At 38.1% G+C, this 24,969-nt stretch overlaps 1 protein-coding gene across 3 annotated transcripts in view; it reads right to left on the bottom strand.

The window, feature by feature from the left end:
- LAMA2 (laminin subunit alpha 2) overlaps nucleotides 1-24,969 on the bottom strand; it is a 681,429-nt gene that overhangs the window by 95,544 nt on the left and 560,916 nt on the right. For all 3 annotated transcript variants that reach the window (XM_069598353.1, XM_069598354.1, XM_069598356.1), the window contains one exon: nucleotides 8,220-8,322. In XM_069598353.1, coding sequence (XP_069454454.1) covers nucleotides 8,220-8,322 — 103 coding nt within the window. The remainder of the gene's footprint in view (nucleotides 1-8,219; nucleotides 8,323-24,969) is intronic.

Here is a 24,969-nt window from a genome sequence, read left to right as displayed (position 1 = left end):
GAGTTGGACACGACTGAGCAACTTCACGTTCTTCTGTGTTTACAGTGGATCATCTAGAATCTAAAGTTTTTAGTTTCCTTTTATAGTTCTTAATATATAGCCCCCATTATCAACTAAATATAAGAATGATTTTATATATTTTAATGGGAATGTTCTATTTTGACTATTCAAACATATCTAATTAAGTTCCTCAAATGCAATTTTTAACTTTTTTCTCACATAAAAGTGAAAGTCACTCAGTTGTTTCTGACTCTTTGTGACCCCATGGACTGTATAGTCCATGGAATTCTCCAGGCCAGAATACTAGAGTGGCTAACAAAGCACAAATAAATACCTTGAGAGAGAATCTCTCATTCATAAGGGTGAAGTTTGTAGAATTGCTTTTAATATTGAAGGGGTCGAGTTAAATGGAACTACTGCAAATTACCGTATAGATAACATTTTGCAAATAAAATTTTCATTATCATGAAATTTGTCTTATGAGCTACTACTTAAACTCAGTATCACTTTTGATTTGCTTCTTAATCAAAAAATGGAGGAATGACTTCTCTTTTAAGATTTTTTTATACAAATATTTTACAAAGTAACCATCATGTTTCATCTTTTGTTGTAGAGGCTCCTTCTGAATTGTTGCTGTTTAGTCACCCAGTTTTGTCTGACGCTTTGAAACTCCATGGACTGCAGCACACCAGGCCTCTCTGTCCCTTACCATCTCCTGCAGTTTGTCCAAATTCACATCCATTGCGTTGGTGATGCCATGCAGCTATCTCATCCTCTGATGTCCTCTTCTCCTTCAGCCTTCAATCTTTCCCAGCGTCAGAGATTTTTCCAATGAGTCAGCTGTTCACATCAGATGACCAAAATACTGGAGTTTCAGCTTCAGCATCAGTTCTTCCAATGATTATTAAGGGTTGATTACCCTTAAGATTGACTGATTTGATCTCCTTGCTGTACAAGGGACTCTCAGGAATCTTCTCCAGCACCACAATTCGAAGGCATCAGTTCTTTGGCACTCTGCCTTCTTTATGGTACAGCTCTCACAACAGTAAGTGACCACTAGGAAGACCATAATCTTGACTATATGGACCTTTGTAGGCAGAGTAATGTCTCTGCTTTTCAACACACTGTCTAGGTTTGTCATAACTTTCCTGCCAAGAAGCAAATGTCTTTTGATTTCATGGTTGCAGTCACCATCCACAGTGATTTTAGAGCCCAAGAAGAGGAAATTTGTCACTACTTCCATCTTTTCCCCCTCTATTTGCCATGTAGTACAGTGGTCATGTATGGATGTGAGAGTTGGACTGTGAAGAAAGCTGAGCGCTGAAGAATTGATGCTTTTGAAATGTGGTGTTGGAGAAGACTCTTAAGAGTCTCTTGGGTTGGAAGGAGATCCAACCAGTCCATTCTGAAGGAGATCAGCCCTGGGATTTCTTAGGAAGGAATGATGATAAAGCTGAAACTCCAGTACTTTGGCCACCTCATGCAAAGAGTTGACTCATTGGAAAAGACTCTGGTGCTGGGAGGGAATGGGGGCAGGAGGAAAAGGGGACAATAGAGGATGAGACGGCTGGATGGCATCACTGACTCAATGGATGTGAGTCTGAGTGAACTCTGGGAGTTGGTGATGGACAGGGAGGCCTGGTGTGCTGCAACTCATGGGGTCGCAAAGAGTTGAACACGACTGAGCGACTGAACTGAACTGAACTGAACTGAACTGAATGGGGCCAGATGTCATGATTTTTATTTTTTTAATATTTAGTTTTTAGCTGGGTCTTTCACTCTCCTCCTTCACCCTCATCGAGAGACTCTTTAGTTCCTCTTTGCTTTCTGCCATTAGAGTGGTATCTGCATATCTGAAGTTGTTGATGTTTCTCCTGCCTATCTTGATTCCAGTTTATAACTCATTCAGCCCAGGATTCCTTCTGAATTAGAGAGCAGGTTAACTTCTGCAGTGCTTTATCCACAGCTCTGAAGCAGAGCGTTTGGAAGAGGTAAGGGATCTGTATGAGGTGAAAACCTTGATTTTGACCTTTCTGGTAACGAGAGATTCCTGCAATGCTCATCCATTCACTCATTTATCAAACCTTTGTTAGGGGCATGAATGTTAATGTGTCACCTCTACACCACGGCAAAAGGCCAGCGTTTTTATCCAGCAGTGCTTAAAAACATCATCTCTGGAACCACATTAACTTGGGCTAAAGTGTTGGCTCTACTATATGTATGCAGTATATTCAAATAGAATTTCTTTGACTTAAATGATTCTGTTGCAGCTTCCCTGGTGGCTCAGATGGTAAAGAATCTGCCTGCAATGCAGGAGACCTGGGTTCGATATCTGGGTCAAGAAGATTCCCCTGGAGAAGGGAACGGCTACCCACTCCAGTATTCTTGTCTAGATAATCCCATGGTGGGGTACAGTCCATGGAGTTGCAAAGAGTGGACATGACTGAGCAACTAACACTTTCAATTACACACAAAAATGGTTAATTTACTACATTTTATAATATGTGATTACTCTATGCATGCGAACTCAGTCGCTTAGTCATGTTCAGCACTTTGTGAACGCATGGACTTGTAGCCCACCAGAATCCTCTGTTCATAGAATTTCCCAGGCAAGAATACTGGAGTGGGTTGCCATTTCCTTCCTGACCCAGGGATCAAACCTGCATCTCCTATGTCTCCTGCACTGGCAGTTGAAGTCTTTACCACTGAGCCACCTGGGAAGCCCTTGATTTCTCTATACAATTTATTAATTTTACTATATTATATTATCTTTTTAGCTTTGAATGTTTTAAGAACATAAGAGGTAAAATTTATCTCAAGTCACTTGACTGTAATTTTTCATCCAGGTACATGAATCTGCCCCCAAGTCAACCCCACCACTGACTGCAGGATCCCAACACTCGTACTGAAGGAAGAGCAGCTGAGTAAGGAAGAAAGCTGGGTGAAATCCAGAATCTCATTCTTGTCACTGGCCTCCTTTCAATTGATTTGATGAGGTTGCTCCACCCAGTCTTTTCACGCTGGGGCACACCTAGCCCTCTTCCATTACATTTTTCCTATTCTTACCTTTTCCCAGTAGCTGTCACAAGTTTGGGATGTGTCCTATCTCTGATTTCCTCTTTTGCCCAGACATATCCCTTACATGTACCATGCAAGGGAACCTCTAAGATCAGTAAATAGGGCCTGTGTTTATAGGAAGGCATATTCCCGGGAAACTTTGTCCTGATTAAAAAAGTGCCAAATCCGTTCTTGTTTGCCTTGGGCACAGTGCTCGCTAGGCCCTCAATAGCCATTTGCTTGCAACTGAACATGTTCTTCCTCCCAATACCAGATTATAGCTGAAGCCTGAGGAGAGGAGAGAAGGGGGATTTGTCTGGTGGCATGTCTACTGGGCTTCCCTGGTGGCTCAGATGTTAAAGTGTCTGCCTGAAATGTGGAAGACCTGGGTTCAATCCCTGGGTTGGGAAGATCCCCTGGAGAAGGAAATGGCAGCCCACTCCAGTACTCTTGCCTCAAAAATCCCATGGACGGAGGAGCCTGGTAGGCTACAGTCCATGGGGTTGCAGAGTCGGACACCACTGAGCGACTTCACTTTCACTATCATCTCCAAAGTCTTAAGATATCAGATAGAGGACAGTTCTCTCTTCAGCTAGTTGAATGAGAAACCAAAATAACCAGACATCAAACACTCCATGTGGTTCCTCTAGGACAAGCTCCAAAGCCTGAGTATGGGTTTGCAGGTTCCTTTTGTTTTGACCAGCAAGGTATTCTAAAACAAATGTAATTTAAATACCTTTAAGTAAGACAAGTACTCTCTGGTTCTAATAGTTTCTGTCCTTCCGTGTTTGGCCCTTATTTTGCCACTTCTCATTTAAACTCTGAAACCGAGTTCAACTCTATTTTAATTTCTCAATTTTCTCTATTCACACACTGAAGGAGGAACTAAAACTCTGCATGAGGAATTAGCAATTCATAAAGGAAAAGATTAGCTTGTTCTCAGACTACAATAGGCTAGGGGATCCAGGGGTGGCTTTATCCATTTAATCCAAAATTATTTCTTTGTCAATGGAATGGTTTGTTTGTCTTTCACTTGCATACTTTTGGGATTCTGGCAAATGGCAGTATGCAAATTATGCAAATATATATATATACAATATAATATAAATATCATAATATATATTATGTGTGTGTGTGTGTTAGTTGCTCAGTCATGTCTGACTCTTTGTGACCCCATGGACTATATATAGCCCGCCAGGCTCCTTTGTCCATGGGATTCTCCAGGCAAGACTACTGGAGTGGGTTGCCATTTCCTTCTCCAAATATATATTATATATATATATACATATATATACACACACACATACATACTGGTACTTCTCTGGTAGCTCAGTTGGTAAAGAATCTGTCTGCAGTGCAGGAGACCCTGGTTTGATCCCTAGGCTGGGAAGATCCCTTGGAGAAGGAAATGGCAGTCCAATCTAGCATTCTTGCCTGGAGAATCTCATGGTCAGAAGAGCCTGGTGGGCTACAGTCCGTGGGTTGCAAGAGTTGTATACGACTTAGTGACTAAACCACTATATATATTTACATACATATGTATAGGTATGATATTTTGGCTGTGCTATGTGGCTTGTGGGATTTGGTTGCCTGACCAGGTATTGAATCCCTACTCTTGGCAGTGAAAGCATGGAGTCCTTACCACTGGACTGCCAGGGAATTCCCAACAGGAGTCTGTTTTTAATAATATAAAAATACTTTTATTTATTTATTATTGGAAGAGAGGAATAGCTACTTTATTCAGAAAGCCAGCAGACTGAGAAGATTAGTGTCCTGCAAATTTTAATTCCTAAATCATACTTCAGTTTAATGTCACTATAATATTCCTGTTTATTCTGTTTGTATCTAATTTGAAATAATAACACAGACTCTTAACAGGTTAGTAATTGCAAGTGTGTTATATTCATGATCGCAAAACCATTTTGATACACTTGTCTGGTCTTAATGACTCAGCGTCTGGAGGCTCATGGTACAGAAGGAAAATATGGATTAATTTGATTAAAATTAATTTTGCGGGTAATTCTGGCATTGTTCTGTGTTTTGGACAACATCATATGTCATACAGTTCATTGATTCCATATCCTTGGGCTTGAGCATAGATCTTCTTATTTAATGTGCATGTCATTCATTTTACAGAGATGTTATCTATTTGTTCCTAAGTAATTAAATAATTTCACTTATTTTGAGCAAAGTTGAAAAGTAGGGTTAAATGAAGAGGCAAATAAAATTAGAAAGTTACTCTATATAAGATAAGGTATATAATTATAGAATTTTAGTATTTTCATACTTCTATCATCCTCAACTTCGATCCTTGCTCTGTACACATTCCATGAGAGCCTCACTTGGCTATTTTTTTTTTTTTTTTTTTGTGGACGAAATCCTTTGTCAATCTGCAAAGTAGTATTAATTCACCCAGTGGCATCAATTTATCTTCTAGCTTTTTTGGTCATCAATTTGTATCAAGCCCCATATCCATCAACAAAACAATTTTTATCTCCATGGACATTCAATCAATTTGATACAGACTGGTCTCAAATGGCAAATGTGCACAAGGGCAAATTTACTTTTAATAAATGTATACTCAAAACTTAAAGGCAAAACAAACTGCTCCTGGCAAGTTCAGGTTCTCTGAAGGCAAGAACAGCATAATGATGGCAGGGAGCAGCTCCAAGTTATTCATGACTAAAGCTCATGGACTAACTGTATTGTACTGACTAGAACCAAGTAACACATTAGAAATATGGAGGGTATACTGCCTCACCATTTTTATTCCTTCTAACTCCAGGCACCATAGAGAGAGAAATGACTAAATCTCTATTTTAATAGCTGCTGTCAAGTATTTTGCTCTGTACGGCCTATTTCAGCAGTTCCTGGTGGTAATATATGGCATTTCCCTGATTAAGAGCCGTTTTATACCTTGTGTAATTGGCCACAAATCAGGGGAATGTCATAATGTAGCAGGAAAACATTCCCATCTCCGTCAGAGCCTTGGCTTGGATTTCTGGAGGAATTATTACTTGAGTAGTTTGTGGGTTTTCATTACTTTAAATAATGTACTACCTGAAGTACAAAAAAGGGCATCTAAACTAATGAACCTTTCTGTCACCTAACCCTGGCTACCATACCTGTCCTTAGATTTCTTTTTCAGGCATTCACCTCAGGTGTGAAATTCAAAAGGGCCCCCCAAAACTCAGTGTTCAAGATAAAACGTTTTTATGCAGTATTTTTTAAATCACATTTAATTCAAAAAAGATCAATATGAGCAAAATATTAAAAATTTTAAATAGAAACAGAACCTAACTCTGCACTTGCGTGGCTGAACCTGTCTCACCTCACCCTGATCTCAGCTCTGGGCAAGAGCACTGGAGGGAAAGGCATGATGACCAAGTAATGATATAACCCAACTTGCCAAATTAGGAAAACAGGATTCACTCTACAGCTATTTTTCAGGTTGTAATAAATAGAATTTCCTGCATCGGATTATACATATAAGGGGTCATATTTTACCTATGATACACAATCCAAAGCATTTACTGTCAGAGTGCTATCTATAAGGGAGACAAAACATGTAATTCCATACCAGCCTATTTTGGAAATAAAAGACTATTCATTGAGAGCACTGGCAAATATAAATGATAAAAATCTCTTTTCTTTCTAATGTTAGTAAAGACCAACATTATTCCTTTATTTAAAAAATATGCTTATTTCCTGAATTGAGATAGTCACTGTGATACTACACACCAAAATACAAAGCTAAAAAGAAGATCCTGCTACCGTCCTCTAGAAAATGGATGCTAAGTCTATGGCTGTGATGATTTGACGAGTCTATGAGAAAGGGGTGCACAGAGAGGAGACATGTAATTCAGATGGGGTGCCAGGCCTCCTGGAGATGATAACATTTGGACTAAATCTTGAGGGTCTGATAGAAGGTAGCTGGTTGGAAAAAAGGGATGGTGAGGAGTTCCAAAGAGAAGAATGAACACTGCAGAACTTGGAGGTTTGAAATGGCAGCAACTTTTCAGAGAACATGAATATCTCAGTAAGGTTGGGGAGCTGGATGCAAGCCAGAAAAGGGGAAAGAATAAGACTGAAGACAGAAACAGGAGGCAATTACATGAGAACAGGAGATATTTGAATGAAATAATAAATATAATAACTTATCTAGAATGTGGGCTGTATTGAATTTTTAATGCAAAATCCATATGATAATCAAGGCAGATATTTCATGCACTTTGATCTTTGAATTAGGAATAAAATACACAAAAATGTATTTAAGAGGCAAAAACTTTTTGAGATATGAAAGTGAAGTCGATCAGTCGTGTCTGACTCTTTGCGACCCCATGGACTACTGTAGCCTACCAGGCTCCTCTGTCCATGGGATTTTCCAGGCAATAGTACTGGAGTGGATTGCCATTTCCTTCTCCAGGGGATCTTCCTGACCCAGGGATCGAACCTGGGTCTCCAGCATTTGTAGACAGGTGCTTTACTGTCTGAGCCACCATGTGCCTCACTAAATTGAAAGCTGTATCTGCCTTATTCATTTGTGAGCATAATTTCTAAAGTCAAAAAAGGTGGCATTTGATGGTCTTTAAAATTTAATATACCTTAAAAATTAAAAGTTCTTATACTTAATATCGGAGAAGGCAATGGCACCCCACTCCAGTACTCTTGCCTGGAAAATCCCGTGGATGGAGGAGCCTGGTAGGATGCAGTCCATGGGGTCACGAAGAGTCAGACATAACTGAGCGACTTCACTTTCACTTTTCACTTTTATGCATTGGAGAAGGAAATGGCAACCCACTCCAGTGTTCTTGCCTGGAGAATCCCAGGGACCAGGGAGCCTGGTGGGCTGCCGTCTACAGGGTTGCACAGAGTCGGACACGACTGAAGCGACTCAGCAGCAGCATACTTAAAATACAGATGAAATGGTGTTGCAGAAATTAGGTTTAAAAATTCTGAAGTAATGCTCAGTACAAAATGACATGTGAAGGCAAAATATAGTAAAACTGATAAGATTGTTTACTTACAGTAAATCTAGATAGTAAAAATCATCATAACAACCACGGTGCAACAATTACATTTTTCCAATAATCTGATAGAATATCCTACCAATTACAACTACAATTACACTGAAAATAATAATAAAAAGAGATCACACTAACCTTTTACATCATTTGCTAACTTCTTGGCTTCATTAAGAATCCCAAAGCTTTTCTGAAGAGAACCTTTGGCACCTTCCTTTAATGAACCCTGAGGACCTGTTGCCTGTGGGCAGAAAAAGAAGTGTCACATTTCTAAAACCAAAGAACGAAGAAGTAGAGCTATCTTGCAGGCAGTTGGTACACCATTTACCTTTAGGAAACCATTCTGAACTACGTATGCAGAATAATACATTATCAGCACGTATTTGTGATTAAAGTGAGGAGATGAGAAGAAAGTCTAGAAGAGAACCCTTGGGAATCCCAATATTTATTTAAAGGCAGGTACAGAAAGTGGGGCTAGCAGGGTGATTGAGATTCCAGAAAGGACAAAGAGAACCCAGGAGAGCACGATATCTTGGAAATCAAGACTTACAGAAGTGGCTCAGAGTGTGATGACTGGCAGTGTTGCAACTTGTAACTGGTCAGTATTATCAAGTGCTGTCAAATGGTCAAGCAAATTAAGAACTAAGCACATCCTTGACTTTATCCCTAAGCACATTGCATTCAAGCTATGGGGTAAGTGGAGGAAGCATTTCCTGTCCCCTAGGTACTGAAATGAGGAAGAATAGTGTTCCTTTTCTGAAGGCATCTCCAAGTCTTAGGGCAAAATAAAACCTTCTAAATGACAGTCTCTGAGCCACAATCATCTCCTAGCAAAGATGGATTTGTTGAGGCTTGAACTAAGAGAGCTGACGCAAAGATAATAGAGTGATATAGGAAAAGGATTGCTTAAAATAAATGTTTAGTTATCCATTTTAACAATGTTTGCACTTCAAGAATCATTACATACCAAAAGATAAATCAAATAGGATCTTACAAATTTAGATCTTGTAAATTCTAAATTGGAAGAGTATTTCTGAGTGTAAGAAAAGCTAGAGAATGCTAAATACTTACTGTTGAAGTTATAAATCTGAACTCAGGTTAGCCTAGACATAATACTATTCAACTACATTGCCAGTGCTTTAATAGCATTTTTTATCATACTATTCAAACATTAAACTACGAGAGATTACAGATTGCTACTGTTGTGGTAAAATTTATTTTAAGGTGTTATTCCAACAGCTTTCACTTACATAATCTATTGCTTATAAAACAGATTGATTAAATAATACTATGATATCTACAAAAGGATATATTGGAAACATCTACATAAATAAAAAGAATCTGTGCATTTATATCTAGCCTTTGCAAAAAGAGCTGCCTGACAACTCTGACAAATTATGCTGTGGGAAATGGACACTTTCTTCAATTGAGAATACAGAAATGCTTGGTCCTATGGTGTCTGTGGGGAATTAGATACAGTAACGTCATTTAAGTGTCATTTATTTTGAAGAAAAAGTAACAGTGTCAATATCAACAGCACAAATCCAATGTACCTTACTCAAAAATATAAGGCTCCATTACCCACTCAGCTTCTATATTTGTTCCAAATTTATATGCCTTTCTTATTCTCTGGTTACAGGTTTCCTGAATCAAAACAGATTAGAGAAAGGAAATTACAAAGAAAGAAGAATGAAGATTCTCTAAATAAGCACATGATAGCAGCCAAAGTGACAGCTGACAAACTGACAATGAGGAAAGAAAACCAACTTGGAGAATTTTTAAATCTCAGCAATCCAAATCTATTTGGATAAGGATGAAACAGGCTTCAGTAGATGCCAATATTGACAGTGATGATCCTGAGCCATCAAGATAACATGGCTCATTCATAATACTAGATCCAGCTAGACAAAGCAAGCAAGCAAGGGAGCAAGCTTCCCCCAGAGTCTTAAGGTATGAATTCCTTTCTACAGGAACATGGTCTGGTGAGAATCTAACAACCAACATTTTACAGCTGATCTTGGATATGCAAAAGAGGCAAGGAGGTGAAGGAAGGAAAGAGAGTTGACTTGCTGGGCATAAGAAAATTAATGAAACAAGGTGAGAGAGAAAAGAAGGGCCAGACCACATGGAAAAAAGCTAAAGTCTGAGCTGTGGAAATTCGGAGGGACTAGGAAGAGTGATGGGCAATATTCATTTTTTTCTACTTTCTTACACTTTTTAACAGTTTTAGTGAGGTATAAATAAACTTACCATATTTAAATTTTATAATTTGATAAGCTTTGATATTTATACACCCATGAAACGGTCAGACAATTGAGGTAGAGAACATACCCATCATTTCTTTTCATACCCTCCCTTCTCCTTCTTGTCCCTCCTTATCTCCACATAAGCACTGCTCTGGTTTCCAACACTTTTAGTCTGTATTTTATGGACATTTATATAATAGAATCATCCAATATGTAGAACTCTTTTTTCTTGTTTCGTTTCTTTCATTCAGTGTAATTATTTTTACATTTATCCATGTTGTGTGTGTATCAAAATGTGATCTCTTTTCTATTTACATAGATAGGTGTGTGTGTTCAGTTGCTCAGTCATGTCCAATTCTTTGTGACCCCATGGACTATAGCCTGCCAGGCTCCTTTGTCCATGGAATTTTTTCCAGGCAAGAATACTGGAGTGGGTTGCCATCTTGCACTCTAAGGGTTCTTCCCGACCCAGGGTTCAAGCTCGAATATCTTGCATTTCCCACATTGGCAGGCAGATTCTTGACCACTGTGCCATCTGGGAAGTCCCACATGGATATGCCCCCAATCTATTTATTCATTCACTTCTTGATGGACATTTGGATTATATCAGCTTTGGCTATTCTAAATAGAGTCGCTATTAACATTTGTATACAAATCTTTGTACGAACATATGATGATTTCTCTTGGAATGAAAGACCTCTAAGTGGCGTGGCTAGAATATCTGGTGGATATATGTTTACGCTTTTAAGAAACAATCAACATGTTTTCCAAATTACTTGTACTATTTTAAATTCTAACTAGCAGTGGGTGAGAGTTACAAATGTAACTATATCCTTGTCACTACTTGATATAGTCGGTTTTTTAAGATTTTAGACATTCTAATGCGGTGTACAATAGTTGGATTTTAATTTGCATTTTCCTTGCAACTAATTATGCTGAGTGTTTTTTCATGTGCTTTTCACCATCTTCTTTGGCTGTGTCTGTTAAAATTTTTTGTACAAGTTTGTATTGGGTTATTTGTTCTTAGTGAGTTTTGAAAGATATTTATGTATAATATGGATACAAATCCTTCATCAGACATGTAATTTGCAAATACATTCTTCTAATTTGTAGATTATCTTAATGAATGGTTGGATTCTATGTTTTAACATTGTCAGAATTTTTCCATCTAGGTTTATGAGGGATATTGATCTATAATTTTCTCTTTTTTCATAATGTCTTTGGTTTGTATCATAGTAATACTGGCATCATGGAATGACTGGGACATATTTCCTCCTCTTCAATTCCCTGAAGAATTTACTACTTTCTTAAATGTTTGGTAGATTCACCAGTGAAATCATTTGGAACTGAACTGTGTGTGGTGTTTTTGTGTGGTGTTTTGCACACGTGCATCTGCACATGTATGTAAGGGTTCTAAAACACAAATTTAATTCTTTAATAAGTATAAGGCAAAGAAGCACTCCAAAACAGTAAAGAGCTGATGGCATACAGCCACATACTCACAGTCCAGGTTTAAAAGACAGGTCTGTCATATGATGGCAGAATGGAAGACACTAACATGGTATGGATGGAGAGAACTGCTTCAATTTGTTGGAATCTGGAGAGTTCCTTCTCCAACACTGCTTAGTAAGTCACTGAAGCACATCAACAATATCAGGACTGTTGATGAAGCAGCATTTTCCAAGCTAATTATACTTCATACATATTTATAAGCACCACATCTGAGTTTCTGAGCCGTTGTCTACAGCATATGTGAAATATAAATGAGGTTCTTAGAGCTGCAAGATACTTTGTTTCTTGCTTTTTAGAGATTGCATTTTTATAAATAAGTTCTTCTCTGTCTGCGTATATATACATATATGTATATATAAATTATCTAAAATCTTTTATTATATCACACAAAATAGGATTCAGTGGTATATGTAGGTTGCTACATGTTTTGTTAGGTAATAAATCATTCATGGAAAATGTGAGATAATTTAAATCATTAGAGAAGGAAAAATACAAGAAAAAATGAAATGACAAAGTCTACAAAGATTTAACAGAGGCTTGGTATTTAATTAATTGGCTTTTATAGATTCATGGGGTCGTAAAGAGTCGGACACGACTGAGTGACTGAACTGAACTGAACTGAATACATGTTAGTTTTCTTCTTTCTACTATTTGTTAAATATGCATAGTGACTTGTTAAGGCACCATGTCATTGATTAATAGATGAATGAATCTATTGATTTACCCAATAAAAGTTTATAGCTCGTTCAAGGAGAAGGAAATGACAACCCACTCCAGTATTCTTGCCTGGAAAATCTCATGGATGGAGGAGCCTGGTAGGCTACAGCCCATGGGGGACAACTGAATGACTTCACTTTCACTTTTCACTTTCATGCACTGGAGAAGGAAATGGCAACTCACTTCAGTATTCTTGCCTGGAGAATCCCAGGGACAGAGGAGCCTGGTGGGCTGCTGTCTACGGGATCGCACAAAGTCAGATATGACTGAAGCGACTTAGCAGCAGCAGCAGCAGCAGCTTGTTTAAGCACTGGAGTAATCTCTGATATTCAAAGATGGAATGACTCTGCCTTCTCTAACAAAAGTGCAGTGGAGTGGTGCAGTACAGTGGAAAAATTCCTTATACAGAAAATGATTATTGCCACAATGGTGCATGGAAATATCAAGGTGTTTGTTGTCAGAGGAGGCGCACTTAGGGGAAGAAGATATGAAGGTGAGACCTGCAGTTATCAGAATGGTAAACCCACATGTGATTGATTTATTATTTAAATCAGCAAATTTGAAAGTTATTGTTTATATTTCTTTCTATATTATTATTTTTCTAAGTGGCCTTCAAATAACTTCATTAGAGACAAATTTTCTGAATTCATTGAAAAATTTGGCACTAAGGAGAGATGTATAATTGTTGTTTGTTTTTGTTTTCTAAAGAAAGTACCAGCTGAAAATTCATCCGCATGGTTTACAACTTATTTTGTTATGAAATAATTTATTTTAGAAGACAAGTCTTGCACGTTTCCAAAGCGGATAATTTGTCAAGATAATATGTGACTTAGATGATTATAAACTTAAAATCTTTTTAATAAAGAAAGCTGTGCAAAATGTGCAGAGGTATATGTAAGGACCGGTAATTAGCCACAATGTGTTTATGTAAAATATATGTCAAGAAATTTATATTTGGGCATGTTAGACTATTGCTAAAAATTGGGGAGAAATTTCTTATTATAATAAAATAAGTTCTTAGAAAAAGTGGTGGTCTAGTCCTGTATACATTTTAAAAGATATAACTTTTGAGAATATTGAAAAAAATGTATGATGTTAATTAGATACATTAAGCTATAAAAACAGTTATGCAAAAGTTATCCATTTGTACAAAAACCATTTGTACAGGAAATAATATGGACAGATTAAACAATATTATAAAAGTGATTATTTGTGGTTGGTGAGATTATACACATTTTAGATTTTCTTCCTTTTGCTTGTCTGTATTTCCTATTTTTGTATAATGGATATGAACTGCTTTTGTCATAAAAGGTCACTTTTAATTTTAAAATAAGAAAATCACTGTATATTGATTTTAAATGTGTTTTAAAATAACCTATATATCAAAAATCTCTAGGATACTAAAATGACACACTAAATCAAAAATGAGTTCAGAAACAACCCAAAGGAATGACTCTGGTCAGAAATCTGGTGAAAGGCTGTAGATTCTGGCATCACAGGGGTTAGATGAGCCTCTGGAGGATTGAAAGCAACTGAGAAAGGAGACCAAATGGTGGAATAGAATATCTCCAAAACTTACTCATAAGAATTTAGAGTTCATGACTACAAATTTGCAGCTGGATAACACCAAGAAAGACAATCAAGAGAGGATTTAAAAGTATATTCAGGCTTCTCTGGTCATCTAGTGGTTAAGAATCTACCTGCCAATGCAGGAGACACGAGTCAGATCCCTTGTCTGGGAAGATCCCACATGCAGGTTGGAGAAGACTCTTGAGAGTCCCTTGGACTGCAAGGAGTTCAAACCAGTCAATCCTAAAGGAATTCAACCTTGAATATTCACTGGAAGGACTAATGCTGAAGCTGAAGCTCCAATACTTTTGCCAGCTGATGCAAAGAGCCAACTCAATGAAAAAGACCCTGATACTGGGAAAGATTCAGGGCAGGAGGAGAAGGGGGTGACAGAGGATGAGATGGCTGGATGGCATCACCAATTCAATGGACATGAGTTTGAGCAAATTCTGGGGAACAGTGAAGAACAGGGAAGCCTGGCATACTGCAGTTCATGGGGTTGCCAAGAGTCAGACATTACCTAGAGACTGAAAAACAACATGTATAATAACTAAGTGAAAACAGGTTTTCACCAATCACAGCATGAGAACCATTGCTCCAGCACCTCTGGGTGCCACTGACATGTTGCCATGAGGTAGGGTCTAGACAAGCTACTGAGGGTAACATTGGTGGGCACCACAAGGAGTCTTGATTCTGAGGTAAAGACAATGGAGAAGTGTCTACTGATTTAGAGAACATCCTTAGAGGGCTTATGCCTTTCTCTCCATTTAATGTCCAGAATCAGACTCAACATGGCAATTTCATTCTTGATTTGTCCTAAACTTATTCTTGTATTTATTCCTGTTGGTGGAAATCTCAAGTAGCAGGTCTGAGACCAATGTTGTCTTGAATAAAATTAGTTTAAATTTACATTGCATTATAGCATCACCCCAAAGAACTTCTGTGTTGCTGACTAATCAAACTCTTTGATTTCATTTCTAACAATTTATGCCCTGAATTTTCAAATATGTCAAATTCTGGGTAATAAAACAGAAGCTTGTTTCTCTGTTTCCAATAGATTTTTTACAGTTATTTACTCAGATGAGTATATCATGTTAGCTGGCTTAAGGAATACCATTTTCACACACAGATTCAATATTTTTCTGTGTAACTTAGACCCTCACTGACTTTTTCATATTTGCTCTTGCACAAATCAGTCAGTTCTTAGATAAGTTGCTGAATTGCTGATGGAGAAAAAATGCTCACCAGCTTTACTGACAGATTCAGTTGTCAAACTTATTATGGATTACACTATTGTTTCCATTAACACTACACTGGTATAGAATTTAAATTCCAATGATTATAGATATTAATAAGAAGTCAAAATTACTGTTTGAATAACTTCTAAGTAATGGCTGACAGAATAAAATACAAGGTATATGTGAGTTAAAGTTTAAAACGTGACTGACACTATATTATTGGGCCTTTTGATTGCAATGTGTATCCTGCTAATATTTGCAGTTCTTTATGTAGGAAATAAAAACTCAAAAATGACCATGCAACTATTCTTTATGTATTTTGGTTCATCCAATTACACAAAGCAAATATTAAATAAGACAGACTGAAGAGAAGATATGACCACATTTCTAAACAAATACTCATTAGATATACCTTAATGTTTAATCATACTATGGAAAAATTCACAGTATTTGATTATATGACTTATTGACCAGTAGCAGTGGTATCAAAAGAATCTAGCTACATACAGATTCAAAAACTAATAAAAAAGAAGAGATTATTAGGAATAATACTATTAATATTAAAAGAAAGACTAATAAAAAGAAAATAAAAAAATATAGTAAAGGAAAAGAATAAATAATGTAGTAAAAGTTGGAAAGTATTATTTTTACTAACATGACAAATAATAAAAACTTAAGGACAGGCCAGAATTCTATTTATCTTTATTCCTATGCGTTTCATAATGCCTCTATATATTAAGTACAATAAATATGTGGCTTAAAAAAAGGTTTAAAAACAAAGAAAAAATTGAAAATGTGGACATGCTTAATATCTCAAGTTAATAAACAGTTCAGAAGTTACGTATTACAAACACCACAATTGCATCAAAGAAGGATAATTGGAGACTTAATATTAAACCATAAAATAAAAAATAAATTTTAAGTTTTGGGGATTATTAACTATTGGCATTAAGCCAAGAGAGAGATCAGAAGAAAATGTGCAGTTTCTTAAAAAGCTATACTTTAGCTGACACAACTCAGTACATGGACAATATGCATTCAACTTGGAGATAGATCTTCTAATCCTCAAATTCTGACCTTCTATCTTCTTCCCACATCCTGATTAGGAAACTTCAGCACACCCCTTGAACTTAATTCTAATCACTAAAAAAAAAACCAATCTTACAAGATAACTACATTCAAATAAATATTCATAGATGATTTCAATCTAAGTAGGGAAATACATTTTATATTTCCTTTGAAATTTTCTTCTCTATTCAACTTTCCTGTTCCTTGTGGCAGTATAAATATCTCATCTATTCTGAAAATCAACATCAGTGTTTGGAGATGGGACGGAGCAACTGACATTTAGCGATCAGCTACTGAATACCAAGTATTACCTATATGAAAATCACAGAATCTAGTGAAAGTGAAATTCTCTTAGCGTTATTAGTGTTTCTGTCCTCATGAGGGCTATTTTTAGCTTAACTCTTAATTCTGGAGACATTCTTCTCTGGGAAAAGGAAGTAGGAGTTAAACAGAACACCATGGTCACCAAGAACTGAAGGCACAGAGCAGAAAGCAAGCAGAGATTCAGCATCTTTTAAATCTCCTGACGCTGCAGCTGTGCACTCAGTGTCTGACCCAAAGTCTTTTTTCCCTAGATTACTTTAAGATATTGTTTTCTCTTTCTCTTTGACTTCCATAGTCTAACAGCGATCTTTCCAGGTATATATTTAATTTTATTTATCATGAAGTGTGTGTGCTTAGTCACTCAATCATGTCTGACTCTTTGTGACCCCATAGTCTGTAGCCCACCAGGATCTTCTGTCCATGCGGATTCTCCAGGCAAGAATATTGGAGTGGGTTGCCATGCTCTCTTCCAGAGGATCTTCCCAACCCAGGGATCAAACCCAGGTCTCCGGCATTGCAGGCAGATTCTTTACTGTCTGAGCCACCAGGGAAGCTCAGTTATCGTGAAGGGCTTCCTTTGAGAAATTATCTTTCACCAGGCCTTGAAAATTTTCAGTATCTCTTTTACTATTACTACTTCCCTCTTCTCACTCTTATCAATTTCTGAACCCCTAATAGATTTACACTGAATTTTTACAAGGCGTATTTCTTGTCTTTTACACTTCTTTTATATCTTACCTTGCTTGTTGCATTCTGGGTAATGTATTCAACTCTTTCAATTAATTCATTCTCTTTCTCCTTTGTTTAGCTTTCCCATTCAATTTTTAGTTATACTTACTGTATATTTTTATTTTTATAAATTTTATTTGCTTCTATTATACATTTCCATAATCTTCTGTAGTTTTTCTTATCACTCTTTTCTATTCTTTTTTAACATTGCAATAATTGTAAACACTTTTATTGTATATCCTCTTTCAGATTTTTAAATAACTTCAGGATCATGTTACATACTTTGCCTGCCTACCCTCTTTCCTAGTTGATTATTCACAGTGTACCTAAACAGACCATTCCTCTGTGTCCTTCTAGATATTCTAAGGGTTGCAAGAACCAATTCCTCTCCCCTCCTCTGTTAAAATTTTAGCTTGGAAAGTCTTGTACCATGTGAACTTCAGTCCATATGTAAAAGTATATGGTATAATTTGGACTTCAACCCGTAGACTTGTGGTTTTAATAGCTTACGAGAGACATTTTTCACAATGGGAGCATGAAAAGAAACAAGATTCCTTGGCACGTTCTGGTCTAGAGGGAGTATTCACTGATGAGGCAATTGTTTGGAAGTCTCACAATTTTGCATACTTTCAATTAGTCAAAAAAGACTACTTTGTTTATAGGTTTAGGATGATGTTTGTGATGTTTTCTCTCCCTGCTTGGGCTTTTAAAATCCAGTCTCCAGACACATGATCTATATTTATGTTCCAAATTCATTGAGTCACTAAGGTGCCAGCTTTAGGATATGTTATTGTGTTTCTCTTGTTTTTATTTTCAGATTACCCTTTTGTTTCCTCTTCCCAAAATGTGTTAAATTTTGTGTGTGTGTTAAATTTTGGGAGTTAGAGTTTATCTAACATTTCTGTGAATTTCTCACATGAGGAGGGATCTGAATTAACTCAGGCTGCTACGTTATCAGAGCTCCCTGACATTCCTTTCCAGTATCCTTATTTTCTAACAGGGTTTTTCTCTCCATTGACATGCTACGTAACAGTAAATTTTAAAAAATCCAATTTATTCTCTAGACTCGACCCAAAGGCAAGAAAAAACTCCTTGTGAAGTTTCTATGGATTTTTACTCTTCTTATCTTAAGGAATTAACAGTGGGAGGTCACTTTACAACAGCAGTTTGCATATTTATTTGGAACAGGTGTTTAAGGTTTTAAACCTACTTAATTTTAGGTATATTTTTCTCTTGGATAATTTTTCCAGATCCGCTCCACCCCCCACCCCAGCCCCCCTGCCCCGCTCTTTAATTCCTGTAAAGTCTACATAACACTTAAACAGCACTGTTCTTTAGTAGTTCAGTTCAGTCGCTCAGTCATGTCCGACTCTTTGTGACCCCATGAACTGCAGCACGCCAGGCCTCCCTGTCCATCATCAACTCCCAGAGTTGACCCAAACCCATGTCCATTGAGTTGGTAATGCCATCTAACCATCTCACCCTCTGTTGTCCCCTTCTCTTTCTGCTCTCAATCTTTCCTAGCATCAGGGTCTTTTCAAATGAGTCAGTTCTTCGCATCAGGTGGCCAAAGTATTGGAGTTTCAACTTCAGCATCAGTCCTTCCAATGAATATTCAGGACTGATTTCCTTTAGGATGCACTGGATGGATCTCCTTGCAATCCAAGGGACTCTCAAGAGTCTTCAACACCACAGTTCAAAAGCATCAATTCTTTGGCACTCAGCTTTCTTTATAGTCCAACTCTTACATCCATACATGACCACTGGAAAAACCGTAGCCTTGACTAGAGGGACCTTTGTTGACAAAGTAATGTCTTTGCTTTTCAATATGCTATCTAGGTGGGTCATAACTTTTCTTCCAAGGAATAAGTGTCTTTTATTTTATTTTATTATTATTTTTTTTCATGGTACTTTTTATTTATTTATTTATTTTTAATTTTTTTTTAATTTTTATTTTTACTTTATTTTACTTTACAGTACCGTATTGGTTTTGCCATACATTGACATGAATCCACCACGGGTGTACACGTGTTCCCAAACATGAACCTCCCTCCCACCTCCCTCCCCATAACATCTCCCTGGGTCATCACCGTGCACCAGCCCCAAGCATGCTATACCCTGCATCAGAGATAGACTGGCGATTTGATTCAGTAAGTGTCTTTTAATTTCATGGCTGCAGTCACCAGTTGGTTCTTTACTGTCTCACTACTATTTTTTTACGAGAAAAAGAATTACTTACAAATTACCCCCACCTTTTTCTGTATTTTACATTATTTTCTCCTAGATATGTTTGGGAAATATGCTGCAGATATTTAGACTCACGGCTCCCAGGAATGATGCATAATTGCATTGACTGACAGAACATGGATTTGGAGAATAAAGAGGAAGACCACATTGTCCACTGGAGTTGAAAGCCAGTATAAATTCTCAATTTCTAATGCTGAAACCCAGAGACTGAGACTATTAATAACTGAGAAAGAAGATTTTGGCTTAGAGAATGTGCATGTGAGAGAGAGGGAGAGAACTTTAGATGATAACAGTGATTGTAGTGTAAAGAAGAGGGTACAGATGAAGAAAAAGAAATCTTCAGTTGCCATGGGACATGAAAAAGTGATTCTTTTTATGCAAGATACCTAGGGAAGGTATGGACTGCCTACGTTTTCTACACTGAAGTGTATATCACAGAACACATTCCATTCACTCTGAGAAAAAGAGAATGGGAGGAAGGAAATTAAGAAAGGAAGGAGGGCAACATTTCAGGGTTGATGGAGATTGTGTGGTTATTATGTGATGACTCTTCATGATCTTAATGAACAAGAACAATAGAATCCATTCTACATTAGCCTTCTGTTTTGTCATCGTTGCTTGCTGTTTGGATATACCAGATTCAAGTGTACATCCTCTAAGAACTTCCCAGTGGAAAAGGGCAGAGGGTCTCATCTCCCAGGGCCACTGAAACCATTACTATTGTCATCCCAAGGCTCCTAAAAGCATATAAAATCTCTTCTTCATCTACTTTTAAAATCGGATCTGGTTGATAACACAGGTTTTAAGTTCACCTATGATCCGGAAATGTTTTTAAAGATTTAATTCTCTGTTGTTTTAGAGTCTGAGGACTTTTTATAGCATTAAAGCAATTGAGATTAGAAAGAAATTACTGGATCTTCATATTCTGTTTTTGAAAGAGTGATATGTTTCCCTTCTCTTTTTCCTGTGCCCACCAATGAGAAGTACAAAATGAGATGTTATCTTTGAGACTGTGTATAGGGAAAACAATAATTTTATAACAATAATACAATAATAGTAATTTTCCCACCCAACACTAATAGAAAATTGGAAGTGTGAAAGTTTTATTCACTCAATTGTGTCTGACTCTGTGATCCCATAGACTGTAGCCAATCAGGCTCCTCTGTTCATGGAATTCTCCAGGCAAGAATACTGTGGGTTGCCATTCCCTTCTCCAGGGGATCTTCCTGTCCCAGGGATGGATCTGGGTCTCTTGACTGTAGGCAGATTCTTTACCATCTGAGTCATAAGGGAAGCCCGTTAGAAAAGCAGTAGTGTTTATTTTTTCATAAAGTTTATGTTCCTATGACCAAGCTAGACAGTGTTGAAAGCAGAGACATCACTCTGCCTAAAAGGTCTGTGTAGTCAAGGCTATGGTCTTCCCAGTATGGTTGTGAGAGGTGGACTGTAAAGAAGGCAGAGTGTCAAAGAATTGATGCCTTCAAACTGTGGTGCTGGAGGACTCCTGAGAGGTCCCTGGACAGCCAGGAGATCAACCAGTCAACCTTAAGGGAAATCAACCCTGAATACTCATTGAAAGGATAAATGCCAAGCTGAAGTTCCAGTATTTTGGTCACCTGATGTGAACACCTGACTCACTAGGAAAGTTCCTGATGCTGGGAAAGATTGAAAGCAGAAGAGGACATCAGAGAATGAGATGGCTGGATGGCAACACCAATGTAATGAACATGAACTTGGGCAAAATTCGGGAGATGGTGAGGGACAGGGAGGCCTGGCATCCTGCAGTCCATGGGGTTGCAAAGAGTCAGACATAACTGGGCGACTGAACAAGTTCTTAAAATAACATTTCATTTTGAGATTTAAGTAAATTAAATATGCAAGATAAGAGGTTGTTGCTGTTTACACAGCAACTATACTACAATATTTAGTTGTTTATAGAGTCCACCTGCTCACTATTTAATTAAAATAAAGGATCAACTTTCTTCTTACTCATATTTTCCTTTCAATTACATTGTTGATTATGTGTGTATTACAAATAGGTAGACTTAAGCAGATGTTTAAAAGTGAAGAGGCTTTAAAAATTATGCTTTAAGATTATTCCACCATTCACTTAGGGATTTTTTTCCCAATGTTATTTTCAATGCTTTTTTCCCTTCTCATATTATCTCACATCCATTTTCTCCACAGTAATAATTGGTTGTTTTATGGCTTGTCTAACAGGTCTTTTTTTCTCCTTGTATAAATTCCTCCTTTTCTTCTTTGTTTCAAATTCATTAAAGACATTCTTCCTTCTTTGCAGGCCTAGATTCAAATGACTCTTTCATACATAAATAATAAACTTAATCTTACTCTTCTATGTTTATCTACAGCTATAGCAATAATACCAGCTCTTACATTTATGAAATGCTAGTTCTATCTAGGTAATTGCTCAATTTAATGGCAAATATATTTCTTTTCTAGTACAATAGGAACTACATTATAATGAATTATTAAAATTAAAACTTTATTTATTCTGTTCCCAAAACACAGTCTAACAATCTTTCTGACCAAATCAGTCTTCTGCATGTTTGCTGATAGCCATTTAATAAATCAATGATCCTCTTTAGCCTTTACTTAGAAATTTTTCAGACACTTAATTATTTTTACACAGCTTATGGGGACGGAATAACAAGAACAAGTGGACATGCCATATGCATTAAAACATCTCCTAGGTCTATGTTTGAGTTTGGCTAGCCTATCAGGTATAAGCATCAGTGCTGAGGAAAAGTGAATATTTCATGTTGGCAAGAAAATGAGTCTCCTAAGTGTGAAGTGAGAGAATCAATTCCTAGGCAGGTTGATAAGAAGGCTGGGGTCCCTGAGGTGGCAAAAGCAGTCTGGGGCTCTCAGATTGGAGAGAGAGGTCTGGAATTCTCAAGGAGGAGGAAAGGACAAACACCTTTTTTTCCCCTCTACATTCCTTAGTCTTAGTCACATAAAACGTTTTTTTCTTTAAGCCTGGAACTGATGACTCCGCAACAAACAACTCAGTTTAAACTCTGTACTAAGGATTATATAACAACAGTGTATCCTCCTTGAGGACAGTTTCTCCTTCCTGAAAGAAAAGTGAAGTCGCTCAGTCGTATCGGACTCTTTGTGACCCCATGGACCGTAGCCTACTAGGCTCCTCTGTCCATGGTATTTTCCAGGCAAGAATACTGTGGTGGGTTGCCATTTCCTTCTTCAAATCCTGTTATCCTAAAATTTAAATTGTGAGTGGGTCTGATAAAATCTTTACAACCTTGAGACATTCTTCTGATTTATTGTAATAACTAATTTAAAAAGTATATAACTCCCTTGCTAACACTAGTGAGGGCGGCACTCTCTGTCCCCCTTCTGATGTCTATGTCAGAAGCCTTCTCTGTCTCTTTTCTTTAATAAAATTCTGCTACATAAAAGCTCTTGAGTGATCAAGACTTGTCCCTGGTCCGGAAGCTAAATCTTCTTCAGAGATCAAGAATTGGACACTGCTCACTATAAACTATCATCTTGGGGGCTTTCCGGGATCTTCAGGACAAGGTAAGAACACTCAGAGCTCTAGCCTCTCTGCTTTTTCAGTACACACATTTTCTGCTTTACTTTACTAACTCTACGGTGTGCTGTGTGAATGAATGACATGTCCTGTGCGATGCAAGCATTGAGCCCTGCTGTGTGGTTTTGCAGTGCCTCATGATGACTGAAGGCAGCCCTCAAAAGGGGAGCCTTGTCTCTGCCAATGCCAAGAGAGCCTCAAGGTCCCTGTGAGGGGTGCGACCAGAAATGGGCAAAGTGCGTGGACCAAACTTTCCTTCCTTTGTCAGATTTTCCTGGTCTCTTTGACCATTTCATAATTGCATGGGAAATTAGAACTACTAACCCAAGTTATGACCAACCTAGATAGCATATTCAAAAGCAGAGACATTACTTTGCCGGCTAAGATCTGTCTAGTCAAGGCTATGGTTTTTCCTGCGGTCATGTATGGATGTGAGAGCTGGACTGTGAAGAAGGCTGAGCACTGAAGAATTGATGCCTTTGAACTGTGGTGTTGGAGAAGACTCTTGAGAGTCCCTTGGACTGCAAGGAGATCCAACCAGTCCATTCTGAAGGAGATCAACCCTGGGATTTCTTTGGAAGGAATGATGCTAAAGCTGAAACTCCAGTACTTTGGCCACCTCATGAGAAGAGTTGACTCGTTGGAAAAGACTTTGATGATGGGAGGGATTGGGGGCAGGGGGAGAAGGGGACGACAGAGGATGAGATGGCTGGATGGCATCACTGACTCGATGGATTTGAGTCTGAGTGAACTCCGGGAGTTGGCAATGGACAGGGAGGCCTGGCGTGCTGCGATTCATGGGGTCGCAAAGAGTCGGACATGACTGAGCAACTGAACTGAACTGAACCCAATCTTTTGGATCACAGACTTTCAAGGAACTAGTGATCCATGCTGTTACTATGTACTGTTGCTTAGACCCCAAGTAAGGAAGCGCCTAGCCTTGCTAGGAGCCGAAAGTTACTAGAAGCACGTATGGAGTGAGGTGGAACCCTAGGAACATCTCTCAGGCCAGAAGTTACTCTCTTGGCCGCCTGTCTCAGGGGCCAGCAACCTGAAAGGGAGTCTTTGTCATGGCTGTGCCTCCTATCTATACGGACAGAAGCACTGCCGGTGGCCATGAGGTTTCTGAGGACATAGATCAGGAATTGTGGAATCTGGCCAGACTGGAAATGCAATGGGCCTCTTTCTTCAGTAGTGCTAGCTCTTAGTGGACCGGAAGAGGCTCTCTGATGGCTCCTGTCTCAACTCTAGATATTCCTTTTGTGGAATCTGTAGCAATGAGCTGGAAGGATTGACCCTAATAGCTCGAGAACAAAGATCACCTTTTCCTCGCTGGCCAACCCTCCACCACCTCTTTTGCTATCACATACACTGGTGTGGCGACAGGAGGGACATCTTGGTTGTTATTTGTCTCTTTAAGACGCACCCATTCTAATGCAGTCACGACTATAGTCAGGAGTGTGCACAGGCACACGTAAGACATGCTTCCCGTGGTAGTCCTAGCTTGGGAAACACTCTGGGAAATTACTCTGGCAAATCAAACAAAGGTCTTGGTGGTGTGGAATTAAATCAATCTGGGATACCATCAGGTCTACCCCTGGTGCATCTCCACCCCGCCTCAGTGGTAGAACTGGGAGGGACGAGTAAGACGCCTGCGTCGGTAAGGG

This window comes from Ovis canadensis, chromosome 8 (genome assembly GCF_042477335.2).
Source record: "Ovis canadensis isolate MfBH-ARS-UI-01 breed Bighorn chromosome 8, ARS-UI_OviCan_v2, whole genome shotgun sequence".
Classification (NCBI taxonomy): domain Eukaryota; kingdom Metazoa; phylum Chordata; class Mammalia; order Artiodactyla; family Bovidae; genus Ovis; species Ovis canadensis.
The sequence above is the reverse complement of the archived record's forward strand: the minus strand, read 5'-3'. Positions and strand labels throughout refer to the sequence as shown.